At 31.9% G+C, this 14,649-nt stretch overlaps 1 protein-coding gene across 7 annotated transcripts in view; it reads right to left on the bottom strand.

Moving 5' to 3' along the window:
* Positions 1-14,649, bottom strand: part of LOC118195621 (protein still life, isoform SIF type 1-like) — a 749,226-nt gene that overhangs the window by 420,942 nt on the left and 313,635 nt on the right. For all 7 annotated transcript variants that reach the window (XM_085813741.1, XM_085813746.1, XM_085813743.1 and 4 more), the window contains exon 2: positions 502-636. In XM_085813741.1, the coding sequence (XP_085669867.1) occupies positions 502-608 (107 nt within the window). In that variant the 5' untranslated portion in view covers positions 609-636. The remainder of the gene's footprint in view (positions 1-501; positions 637-14,649) is intronic.

Here is a 14,649-nt window from a genome sequence, read left to right as displayed (position 1 = left end):
AGAAATACCTTATAGGTTTGTAGGATTCAGATTCAAGTATCAGCTCAAGTACAATCCTACAAATTATCTAAGAATACAAGTAAATGTTTTTAACCGATAATAAATCATTCTCTTCAGCCCGCAGCTGGAGTTGATCTAGCATACCAATGGGACAAGTATTGTACACAAGTTTCGGGCGTTACATATCCCCCCTTCCAAAAAATGTAAAAGTAAGCATGTTTGATTTAAACCAGACTTATGATCAAAATAAGTGAAGCAAGAGGATGAAAATTAAAGGTTGGGTTCGGTTAAGATTCAGTTTCAAGAAATCCTCTCCCTGACATTATACTTTCAGAGATTTGAAACCAACAAGGTCATACGATATCAAGAATTATCAAGGATTTTCATATATGTTCTAAAAGCTTAAGGAGAAAATCGTGACCGGAGGATTTGGCTTTGCTTTGATGAATTATCTTCTTTTCAAATTTATATTTTGGTTTTAAACATTTAGAATATGCTAACCTGAGCAAATGTCCATCTCTCCTGCGGGAGTTATTCCACGGTGAGTCCTCGTAACGGTAAGCCTTCCGAATCAAAGGGGCGCACGAGCAGCTTAGCTTGTTGCCCATCACCAGAGACGACGCATCCCACGACCACCTGCAAAAGAATGCATTATAAGGGAACATAATTAATAGCAACAACAAATTCAATTTTCAACAAAATCCAACTTTTTTTGAAAAGATTCTTTTATCATCATAATATTATATATATCAGTAATACATGTCATTTGCAACTGCAGCCTACATTCCAGTTGCCTCTATCAAGGCTTTTTTATCTTGAAATCTCTGAGATGAATATAAAAGTTAACTATTTTAGTTCAAAATCAGAGTTGAGGATTGCAAAATATTTACGTAAAATAATATATATCTTTTAACTTAATTATCAAAAAACATTCCCCATTTATTTACTACAAAATAATTCATTCCGAACAAGTCTTGGAAATATAAATAATGAATATTTCTGTTAGAAATATCATTCCTATTTTATTTAAAATATTTTTATAGTATTAATAGTGTTTCTAATTTTGTATCTATGTAAATTATTTAAGTGAAATTATATCTAAAATTGAAATATCTCTCGTATAATGACACACGAGGGCCTCAAGAGATTGAAGCTTCGTGAAAAAATAAAGTTACTTTGGCAAGTCCATTTAACATTGAGGTAAATGGCTAGCGCCAAGATGGCGATGGTTTGGGCGACCATTTGGCGATATTTTGGTCCGATCAGTATATAACTATAGTTGGTCTGATCCCTATATGTAAGTGTAACTACATCTGGCCCTATATATAAGTGTAACTACGTCTGGCCCTATATATAAGTGTAGCTGTATAGTCCTTCTAGCAATTTCTAGAAATCAAAGGTACTAGAAGTTTTTCCGCGGATGGGGGAAAACACTATAAGACCGGGGAAAGCATCAGTTCCAAATTTAGTTCAGAATTGAGTTCGGGGTGTTGAGAGATCTCCGTGCGAGCTTCGTTCTTTAGATGTGCTTTACATTGCATTGTGTTTAACGTTATTATTATTTTGAAGTGGTAACTATTGACTGCACTCTGTAGTCTTGCGAAGTGTACAAGTACTTTTGTGTAAAGTTACAGAACTGTAAAATATTTCTATTGTGAAAATAAATTTTAAAGCTATCATCGATTCTATGTGCATTCAGTTCATTATGGACTTGTACGCACGTAGAAACAGTTCTCTTGAAACAGGGCAAATCGCTTTTTATAAAAGGTACTTTGTATAGAAGGAATTAACGAACACTAAACTAAATGTAAGCATCAGCTGAGCTATCTCAAAAAAGGTGACCATTTATTAATCACATTTATTATGTTTTATAAATATAGATATTATGTACACAATAAGACTCAAATTCCAAAAGCTTTTCAGACATACTTCATGATAACAAAGAACCAAAAAAAGATTTTTCAAACATTAAATATATCTGCTATTGTAGTATATATTCTCATGTAAATAGATGTATGATTAGAGGTCACATAATTTAATAACAGTATTTTAAACTAAAATGCAATGAACATATAACTAATTAAATTTAGAACTTTTAAAATAGATTTTTTTTTATTTCCCCATTTAATTCGAAATTTACGAATCCTAACTATAATAAGCTGTAGTTCAATAAACACTAATTTAATTACAATCATTAGGCGAAATAATTTCTTTAATTGAATTCATTATTCGTTTAATTTCAATGCAAATTATTTAAAGTTAAAACTACTCAACCTTGTCTGCAGCTTAAATTCCACTATAATATCGTGAAATAAGGTTATCAATTTAATCTTAAAATAGTTCCTAATTTGTGGCCAGAATTCAAGACCACTAAACGGTCCTTACTATTCTGAAGAATTAATTCTGGCAAATGTGAAACGATCGTTGCAGTGATGTAATTATAGATAGGACTTCAAAGGAAACATACTAATATTGGCTTTTAAATTAATTCAAAATGTTTGCACTGCACAACAATTAAATTTATTATCATCAACTAAGTACGTCAGAAATTCTAATTCACAAAAGTAATTCTAACTTCAGCATTTCAATATGATTGGATTAAGTCGATTCACGTGATAATTGGCCTATCACGTGAATTGATTAATTTTGATTTCTTTATTTTTAATTTCGTAAACGAGATTCTACTACTTCGTATTTATAGTACGTTGCATCGAATCTTATTCTGAATATGATTTGAAAAATATATCATTATAACGACTGACCCTTGAAAATATTTAAGCAAAAGAAAAGATATTTTTAAAGATCTGATAGAAATATTTTGTAGACATGAGCTTCTAAAGTTCATAAAGGTCTCAAAGCTTTATAATAACTTATTTCCGAAGGTAGGTTTTACTATTATTATGCAGCCAGCCCACCCAATGGAATTCAAACGGGGCTCAAACACCAAGTGTTTAGCTGCTTCATACATTCGGTCATTGAAGAGTCTACTTTGAATTTATCATGAATAATAATAATGTTTTCGTACATATTTGAATAAAAGGCTAGAAGGACGTTGAGAAACTATAAGAAACATAAAATGCGTTCTTGAAAAGTATCTTACTTTTGTTAAAGATACAAGTTAAGAGTGTCCATTTTTTAAACATTTAGTGTTTTCCTGTATAAGCTAAAAAATTCACTGGACGTTTAACTTGTGTTTCTGTTATTCTTTTCACTTATAGTAAAACATCATAATGATATCTAGCCATATCACAGCAATAAATTTTACAATTCGGGGGGGGGGAAGTAAGAAAGATGTTTTTTAATTGTTCCGAAACCTTCAAAATGCCATTTTAACGTTATATTTGAGAAAGATGAGAGACTACTTTAAAGTAATCCAGTTATAGAAATTTAAAAAAAAAATTTCAATGTAGCGATTAAGTAAGGTTTAATCTAATGAACACGTTATTTCTTATGAAGAAGCTTTCCTGCACTTCTATATTTTTCTTTACTCCACCAGAAATTCAAATTAACCTGTTAATTGGCATACTGAAGGAATAGACGAGTTTGCATTAATTAACTTTAAAATAACAAGCAAAACTCTAAATTTAGACAAAGAGGTTTGGCAATTTACAGCCAGAGCGTTATAATATTGATTAAACTTACGGAAATACTGTACTGATTATCGGTGAGTTTGCTTTCATTTGCAGTACACAAAGAGGTACGTTAGCATAAAACCCACGTTCTTAGTCTTCAGTATTTGATTTATTATTAACTGAACTATGATTACATTTTCAGGGTGACATTTTGAAAATTGAGAGAGTACAATATTATTCTTACATTGCAGAAATAAAGCTGCGTTTATAATTCATACCAGCTTACACGGATATAAGCAACTAGCATTCCTAGAAGCAGAAATTTCTGAAAATTACTGAAATTTAACTTGATTTATTAGTGTTCAAAAATTTCTTCAAATCAAATAGTTCTCCAAAATTCAAGCATTATACAAGGAACTTTAAAAATATCTGGCAAAAATGCAAAGGTATGCAGAGGGAATCGGAATAAGCAAATTTTGTTATGGAATGTGTGGTTGCGGATATGCCTAATTGTGATGGGCAGAATGCTGTTGAGGAATAGGTAAAAGCGTATTACTGGCATAAATAATCATTCATTGTGCGATTTTCGAGCAATATGCATATTACACGAACACGGACTGCGCCAATATGCATTCTTTAAAAGGATGCTGCTAAAATGGAGCAGCTACTCATAGGAATGTTTGCGGAGTATTATTTGTTCCTGTTCACAGCCCAATAGCTAAATCAACAGCGACAAGGTTCCTGATTACATAGCCAAGCATACTGCTTGAAATCTGCATGACGAATGACCATTTACGCTCGCAGAATGCTTTTACCTACCGCTAAACATAGTCCTGGGCCCACCAGCGGCCGAGCGGTAACGTCGCTGAAAACTGGTAGTTCGGTCCGAGGTTCGAATCCCGCGAACGGGCTGGCTGCATGGGCGTTTTCGTGGTTTTCCTCATGTGTAACGTGTATACGAGCCAGTTTCCCTTAGAAAGTCCTCCACGAAGGCATCCCTCCCTTAAGGCAGATAGCTTTCGAATGTTTTGCCGTAATCTAATAAAACCAAACCAAACATAGTCCTATAACTCCTTAATGCGCAAATTACGTATACACCTTCCATTACAAAATCTGCTTATTTAGGTCCTCTGTACAGTTTTAACAAATGTTTTAATCATCCCTTATAGATATTAATTTTTTCCACATATTTATGTGCTTGTTATTATTTTACCTTATGGATATAGTTTCTATTAAATCTTTCAGAAGAGTTGTTAACGTCTCCAAAAAAAAATTTTTGTGTACGCCTGAATGGTAATACCAAAGTTTATCACGGGAGATATTTTCGTATTGATTGCTCAGCATCAAAACCACACTACGGAAACCAGGTAAATAACTTTTAAACACAAAAACATATCTGAATAATTACCCAAGCCACTGAAAGAAAAGAAAAAATAATAGTTAGGGGGAAATCCTCGAGGTTTCTATTCACTGCTGGAAACGAAAGATATCGATCGTAAGATAAATATTTGCCCCATCGCGTCGTCATTAAAGAATCGGAAAACAAAGGAAGGGGATACGAGCTGGAGACTATGTGATCAGGGAAACATTCTTTGATCTGCTATAACTAGTACTCTGGTAAAACTCACATGGAAATAAAAATATAGAAGCCTACTGGGAATAGTACTTCTCTATGTGGTTACGTCTAGAATGCCCAATTTTCCCCTTTATTTTCAATAAAAAAATATTTTGATCTTTTCCATAAAAATATTCTGCCGTTAATTAAGTCCGGAAATGGTTTTCCGGGGGGGGGGAGTTAAACTTCGTGTTTTCCCTCCACAAATTCTAGCAATGTGGAAATAATTATCACTTCCTCGAAAGTTATTGACGGACATAGCTACGTGTTCGAGTGCATATTTCTTGCGATCGGCGATTCCACCATTGTATAGAGGTGGAAAAAAAAAGATCGATCATGCGTAATCAAAATAATCGATTGCGTTCTGGTTATTCAAGATGCTAAAACACATAAAAATGTCTTCTAATGCAGAGGAATTTTTTTAAGGATTTCCATTTGCGCTGATTGGCTTTATGGAATGAGTGAGCTCGTTAAAATAACCATAAAACGCTGCTGTTTAAATGAATAAAATGAAAATTTAATGGTTTTAATGGGTACAGGTTTCTGTTTTAAAAGATAATTAAGTAAAAATTCAAGCACTTAGTTATCAATTAGCAGTGACAATAATATAATTTGAAAAAATATATCGATTGGCGTAAATGTTCAGATTCACACACTATTCAAGCAAATGCCAATTTTTTTCAGAGAAATCTTTCTACGAATATATTTCCATATAGTGCTTAAACGCATTGGACAAAAAGTAAATTAAAAGAAAGAAATTACAGCATATTTATATAGGTTTTCATTTCATGCGTTAGGTGCAAATTTTACTTTCTTTGGTATGCACAAAAGGTTAAATTTAGCCGGCGATCGAAATGACAAAGAATCCTAATTAAATAAAACGTCTCAAAAGACACTTTTCTACGCTTGTATTTGGCAACAGATACACGCAAATAATCACGACATTTCAAGCTAATAAAGAATTACAAAAATTATTCAAATTTCAAATGGTACAATTCCATTAAACCATAACTCCTTTTGCTTTTCGTTTTAGACAGTTTCTTCGGCGCCAGGCGTCGCCTGTGAAATTGGCGTTTTTCTCGATAATTTTTTATAACCATCGCTGCGTAATCTCACTTTTCATTTAAATATTTTTTGAGAAGAACAATGGATTTCTCAACTTGGGATTTACCAAGAGATAAAAAAGCAGCCATCCTGGTTCTTCCAGAAATAGGTTTAACAAAGAAAGATTGCGCTCGAATAACCACCTCATAAAATTAAGATGTGACGCCAAGCCGAAATGGGCTTGCAGCCATTTTGCCATCGAGTAATAATACACATCACTCGAAAATTCGTACGGAGAATGACGATTTATGTCAGCTGCTAATTCCAGTTCAAAATCTGCTAATTTCAGAGATCCTCAATCTACCTTACATGTTTACAGATATTTTTGAATTACCGTGGATTTTATATATATATATATATATAATTGAAAAGCTTTGTAAGTACTGTGCAGTAAGACCTATTTGGTCTTAAAAATGTTTGCGCAATATGCTGCAAAAATAAGGAAATAATAATAAGAAGAAAAAATTGTAGTGAGCTTGCCAAAAAGTTGCCAGGAGCTGTGGCTCCAAAAAATAGTTCAACTCAGTATTTAAAAAAAAAAAAACAATGACATTGAAGGGTGAAAAATTGGGCTACACGCGAAATAAAGTGTAGAATATAAAACATAGTTAAAATCAATCGTTGGAAACATGTGAATGGCAAAAAATAATACAGTAAAAACCTATCGATGTTATAAGTGAAAAGTTAACACATATAAAAAACCGATCGATGGAACATGTTAAAACAAAAAAACATATGAAAATCATAAAATTACAATTATGCAAAACATAAAATTATAAAAATTAAAAAGCGGTAAATGGTAAATTAGCTCAATTCGACTTCCAACCGGGCTTTTCAAGGAAAATTTCATATATATATATATATATATCCAAGGTGTTGAAATTAAGAAGAGAATACATTTATGAGACATAATCTTACACAAAGTATAAAAATAACGTAAATGTGTGGGTTCACGCCTTAGATGAGAAGACATCTTTTAAACTCAAGAGTTAGTATTTTATTTGCTATGATAATTATGAAAGACACACAAGGCCTTTCATTACCAAACGAGATAAGTCTAGAAACTTGCAACCGTAAAGAACTGGCAGCGTGATACAGCTACAAATTATCATAACAGTAAGAATTCTTAAACAGAAATCACTGTCGGATCAATTGCATACAATGAAGGAAAAAATCTCACATTTCGATTATTTTCATCGTTATCGTTTTTCAGAGCGAATAAAAGTTCCGGAATTTTTATACCAGTTTTTCATCGAGATCTAAAGTGAAGTGTGAAGGAAGTGGGCAGCCTCTGTTTTCATTCTCCGTTCTCCAACCCCCACCGATAGGTTGTGCATTTTTAATTTGCTTCTCGATATCTGACGCATTAAAATTTGATGTAATTCATTTTTATGATAGCAAGCTGTATCAAGACGAACAACGGTAATCCAGCTACGATGAGAGAAACATCTAAATTCTAAAAGGTTACGACATGCCCATGTTAAAACCAGTTGTAATTTTTTATTTATTTATTTATTTTGATCATCTGATAAATGTTACCGAAGTTAAAACTATCCTTCGTACGCTAATAGTAATGCTTCTACATTGATTCGAATTATAATCATTGATGAGTTCCAAAAATTCAATCAAGTTACAAGTTAAAAATATATCGATGGAAAGGGATATGTGAAATGGATATATGTCATCAGTAGTGCGTTAGTAAAATTAAACTTTTATAATTGGAAAGTTGATGTGATGATCGAATTCTTTTTCCCTTCTTGTGTTAAAGCTACTAAACTACTTTACTAGGGTGTCAAAAATATTCAGTATTTTGACTCAAGTGATGATTTGCCAAATCGTATTACTATTGTGAAAGAATAAAACATTTCACATATGCAATGATTTCAGTATCTGCAGTGTTACATAGAACTGGCTAAGTAAAATGAAATTTCTATGAGTATTCTAATTTAATTAAAAATAAACTAGATTATTGCGGCATTTAATTAAAGCACTGTTAAATTAAAACAATCAATAAATTTTCTAACATATACTACATTTGTGAAATGTAAAATATCAAAAAGAATTTCACCGTGCAGCTACGAAATCATAGGCTAGATAAAATGTCACAGAGCAGATATCGAAAATTATGCGGCACAATCTTCTACTTTCGATTGCAGCACTCAGCAACGAGATCGAAATAACCCTAGGAATGTAGTAGTTTTAGGACTGCTTGTCAGAAGGTAAAAAATTGATTTATGAAACCGAGTAGGCAAATATAAGAATAACATCAATTAAACTAACGGTTATCGCTCAGTGTCATAGTGAAATACTTGGGGACAATGAACTCTTGGAGAGGGAAAATGTATCCTGAAAAAATGAATCCCTTTCATTATGTGAGAGACCAGCAGACGTGTCTGAGTTTGAACTTAGCTGATCATAGTATATTGACCTACACGTGGGAAGAACGGTTTGTGTTTCTCTCCATTCCGCGCCCCTTCTAATTTTAATATATTTGACTATTTTACTCTGCATTATCATAAAAATAATTCGATGTATGTATTTTATAGAACCAGCATGGAAATAATCCTTCCACAAACGTCTAAACAATAAATATCGGCAGTTTTACACAATACAAGAGCAGGTATTGTTTGATGAAACAGATGTTTAAAATTTTAGTGTGCCACAACGAATTTTAGTGTTTAAATTAATTATGCCATAATAAAATTTAGTGTGCTCCACTTTCAAAATTTTGAGCAAGACTTAACACTTGGAATAATCGCAATACCAGATATCTGTAAAGATCTGAAAATACTATTAAAAATGAACAGAACATCATACCGGCATTTATGATTTTTAGAGAAACGAGGAATTAGTGAGAGTTTAAAGCTTCACAAGATAAAATAATAAAAAGGCTTCAGTGTTCTAATTTATTTATTAATAGACTCCTCAGGGCAAATTTGAATGACGTTAAATATTCTGAATTTTGGAAATACAGTGTCTCAGAAAAGTGATGGGACACTTGTGCTTTACAAAAGGAAACTGCAATAAAATAAATTTAAAAAACATGTAAAATTTTTTGTGGGTGTGTTTCATACTTAAATTTAGTAACAATTATTACATAACATACATTTTCTCAAAATATTAAAATATTAATTTAATAAAAATACAATTGTTTAGAACGGAGCAGAAAATGGCTCACTTAAGTGATGGGACACTTACTTTTCCATCAAATATTTATCCAAAAATTTTACTTTTTAAAAGGTTTTATTATTTTGTTGGATTTCCTTTTACTTTTAAAACATGATTTAATCTTCTTGGGATGGATTCGACTAATTTTTTTGTGATTTCTGGAGTGATTTTACCCTATTCTTCTTGAAGCACCGATTTTAATTGTTGTTTTGAAGAAATGGTGTGTTTGCGAATTCTTGATTCCAATTCTTGCCAGATATTCTCTATGGGATTTAATTGTGGAGATTATGGGGGTGTTTTTATTATTTCAGGACAGTTATACAGCAGCCAGAGTCTAATGTTCAAAGCACTGTGCTTGGGGTTATTGTCCTGGTAGAATTTAAAATCGTTATTGAAGGTTCAATTTTCGTGCTGAAGATTTCAAATTTTGATTTAAAATGTCAATATACTTGTACCGATCCATTATACTGTTAATAAAAACAAGATTACCAACTCCAGCGGACGACATACACCCCCATACCATAACTCCTCCTCCACCATGTTTTACTGTTGGCACCAAGTTCTGTTTGCGAAATTCTTCCCTGGGTTTTCTCCACACCAAGATTCTACCGTCAGAACCAAATATATTAAATTTACTCTCATCAGCAAATATAACTTCATTCCAGTGATCAGAATTCTTATTTATGTTGGATTTTGCGAAAGCCAGTCTGAGTTTTCTATTCTTTTCACTTACGAAGAATTTTTTCCTGGCTGCTCTACCGTGATATCCAGGAGAACTAATTACTCTTCTAATAGTCTCAGAATTAACAATTACTCCATATAATGCTTGTAAATCAGCAGAAACTTTAGGAGCACTCATTCTTGGATTTTTTTTAAATATTTCGAACGATAATTCGCTTTATTCCATTGGATAGCTTTTGATAGTCAGCCAGGTCTTCTTTTATCCTGAATCATATGATTCTTTTTATATCGTTTAATGATATTGAAAACTGTTGAATTACTGAAGTTAACTGTTTCAGTAGTTTCTCTAATAGATTTTCCACGTTCAATATGCAAATTAATAACTAATTTTCGAATTCCAGGCAAAGTTTCTTTTCGTTTAGCATTCATGGCTGCACAGAGCTAAAAAACACAAAAATTCCAAAACAAACTGGAGAGAAATACTGCAGACGATTTTATAAATTATTGGCAATTGCTTTTGAGTAAAAATAAATACCCCAAAAGATATTTTTATTGCTTACTTCAGACGATTTTTGTTGCATAGTACGTAGTATCCCATCACTTAAGTGAGCCATTTTCTCTTCCGTTCTAAACAATTGTATTTTTATTAAATTAATATTTTAATATTTTGAGAAAATGTATGTTATGTAATAATTGTTACTAAATTTAAGTATGAAACACACCCACAAAAAATTTTACATGTTTTTTAAATTTATTTTATTGCAGTTTCCTTTTGTAAAGCACAAGTGTCCCATCACTTTTTTGAGACACTGTATATCGGTCAATTCTTGTCGTAAGAGTCAGGTTTTTTAGATTTATTTTTTCACAATGAATATATAAAGTTTTCCTAATTATAATTCGTAGTTTGGAGGCACGTATAAAAAGTTAAATTTCGTAATTTTTATAAGACTTTTCTTTAAGTTAAAACTGCCAGGTTATGAATATGTGCGTAATTTAAGACATTTTTTAGCTGAACGTATATATCTAGGACAAAAGGTTGGGAATATAATGTCCAAGTAAGAAACTTTTTATATGCTATAGAGTGCAATGAAACTATATTAGAATATTGTCTCAAAATGTAGGAAAACAAAAAGAGATAATGTTTTAATTTTTTACTTCAAATTTGATTATTTTAAGGCACTTCTAATTATCTCTACATTATGAAATAAGGAAATGTAATTAAATCAAGTTAATCATTTAAAGGAAATTTAAATGATTAAGTTTAATCATTTAAACTTAAGTTTAAGCATTTAAAGAAAGCTTTCGATCTCCATATTGAAAGGCAAACTAAATATTTACTTAATTAGCCTGATTAATCTATGGAAGTTTTATTTATTTTGTAAATAAGTATCCAAAATAAAATTACAGAATCTATTTTTCCTCTGTAGAAAAAGAGAAAATGTGTTTACATTTAGTGATTTCAATAAAACATATTAATATCAAAGTTGCAATATCAGTTTTACTTCTAACATTATCCAGTAGAATTTATTAAACCATAATTCAAGGATAAACAATCAATGATGACAGACACGTCCTTCCGATGACGAATCTCTTTATGAAAACCACAGAAGAAAAAAACGGATTATAACTGCGTTATTTATTTAAGAATAAAATTTGAATTTTTCAAACTTTGTTTTTAAATTTATTAAACTTTTCTGTCAACAGATTTGTTGCGAGCTTAGTACTTTATTGATTATCGAAAACAGCGTACGTTTTCCCATGATTCAATCAAAATAAGACCATTGAATGTGAGGGCTAATAACAGTCAATCAGCTTTCTCTGATCTCTCAGTAAAATCGCGCATTCAGCTTTGAACAATCATACTTCACTTGTAAGGCCTCGATTCTCTAATGAATCGAATAAACGTACATGTAAACTCGCTCCGAAACGAATTTCATGGCAATGCGAATGGAAGACTTAAATTGTTAGATAATAGATCTAACTTTAAAATCGTATATACATTTTGAGACTTGGTGAAAAGAGTAAAGGAGATCAAACAATAAATAAATAATATTAAATACAAATTACACAAAGATGAATCAATTATTTTATTTTGCAACATAACTCTGCGAGACAGTTAGCAGTAATGTCATAAGAAATTAATCACAAAAAAAACTTCACTGCACGTAATATTTCGGGTAAAATCTTTGTTAAATTTTAATAAACATTGATCAGCCGAGTGTGTTCACGCCATACACATTTTTTTTCGCCTTTTCTAATACAAGATCCTTTAAGATACGTTAAAGGAACATCGCCACATCCCAGGAAACTAACACGAAAAATGTCATTGAATGTAACTAAAAACATTTTATTGCTGCCTTATTCTCAGCTATCGTTAAGGGCTTTGTTCGTGTTTGATTTAATGCACTTTTACCCAAACTAACTGTATGAATATCACAAACATGAAGATATCACAAACATGAAGGTACAATTTACTTTTACTTAGACTAGACATTCGTCTTTCTACGTTCATCCCACGTTGGGCCATCATGAGTAGTATTCCGCAGAATTTTAATCGGACCTACGTTACCTAAAAACCTTCAGGATCCAAAAAGCCCAGAGTTCCCTAAACCACCATGCAAAAAGGGTATTTTCTTGATCATAATTCCAAAATACCAGTACTATTTTATGCCTGGACTCTTTCTCTTCAAAAAAGCATCCTTAATTTCTTGGGTACATTTTAAAACTAACTTTAGCACAGTTTACAAAAATATTCTTGGATATACGTAGTATACAGCTTGGACCGTTGGACGGTTTCAGGATCCTTATGACCAACATCCATTGTATATCAGTTTTTATACTCGCAATATTGCGCTGAGAATACTGCGGTTGTTGGAGAAAACGCGTGAGCAGACATCTACGCTTCCACGATTATAGGATCCAGATAGCATGGTACTGGAAACATGCATATATGTTTGAAAGAGAACGTATGATGCGTCCTCTTATTCAAATATGTATGTATGTTTTCAGAACCGGGAATAAGCTCATACGCTGTCTTTAAATTCTGTCCGAAATATTGAGGTCTGGCTCAATACACAGAAAATCTAAATAAATCGAGAAATTAGTCGCCATACTGGGATGAAAGCATCTCTTTTCTGGCTAAGATCTGCATTTATGTCCGAATGATCCTCTGCCACAACATGTCGTACATATACGTCAGGGATTATAAATATATAAATGTATTAACTTTAATGATATCATATATTCTATGATATTTTTAATATATCAAATATATCCCTTAAGAGTTTGAAATAACATTTCTTTCTCTATTGAGAACATTCATAACTTCTATCACTTAGAAGATCATTTTGCGTTCTATGCTCTGTTACACTTGAGACTGTATGAGCTTGGGCCCTGAAAACTAATCATTTAGAATTCCTACATTGCCAGGTACTTCCGGTGCATTCGAAATATCATAGTTTATATAAACTTAACTTTGAGGTACTTGTAGAGTCATTAGTTTTATTTCGAAGACAGAAAACTGAAGAAATCTGCAGTGCTCTCGCCAGGATTCGAAATACGGACCTTCCGATTGCCAGCCGGACATGCTTCCAATTACACCACAAAAGCAGATGGTATGGGAGCATTCCTTACATTCTTAGCTTATTTCATGAGAAAATAGTCATGATTTAAAATAATGTAATGGGTAATGTAATTTATATACGAATGAGAATGTATTTTGTGTATTTTATTCAAGTAAATAGCTACAAATCGTTTCATTAGCATTGAGGAGCTGTTAGTTTCAAACCTCACATTGTGATTATATTGTGTCCATATCACTTTCCAAGTGTTACTACCAAATGTTATCGCCATATACTATTTCTGAAGATTTCAATTTATTAATTAGTTATTTCTGAAGAAATAATACGATAAAAAATACAGCAACACAAACAAAAAAATCTGATGTGTACACCACATGACTTCCTTGTACGGAATATTAAATTATACGCATTTTTTCTTGAATTTCATTTAAATTGATTGGATTGAATTAAATCTACTTCGTCGACAGCGCATAAACCACAATAGAATAAATGCACTCTTTAAAATTCACTATATTTGTTTACTATAACGACACTCTGAATTCACAAAATTTATATCATTTGAAGAATTATCGTTGCCACGTGTTCTATTCAAATACTATAATAAAGCTAAAAGGATGTATGAAAGAAATTAAGCAAACAAAACAGAAAAGAAACAGTTTTTCACAGACGATTTAGTATTTCTCATTCAATTAATTCAGCTCTCACTTCGCGACAAAGCAAAAATACATAAAAACTCAAAATATCTGCATTAAAAATGACGAAGTAAATCTTAAACACTTATTTCCTCGAAAAAATTCCAGAAAGGATTAAGCATGATTTAATTCGCAATAATAAATGAAGGCGTTATTTTTGTGTTGCGAAGATTAGTCTCTCTAAATTGGCAACAAATCTACAATTCTGCTGTTTCAAATGTAAACAAATATGTCCG

The sequence above is a fragment of the Stegodyphus dumicola genome, chromosome 3 (assembly GCF_044657685.1).
Source record: "Stegodyphus dumicola isolate Sdum_Otavi_A_Nest chromosome 3, ASM4465768v1".
Classification (NCBI taxonomy): Eukaryota; Metazoa; Arthropoda; class Arachnida; order Araneae; family Eresidae; genus Stegodyphus; species Stegodyphus dumicola.
The sequence above is the reverse complement of the archived record's forward strand: the minus strand, read 5'-3'. Positions and strand labels throughout refer to the sequence as shown.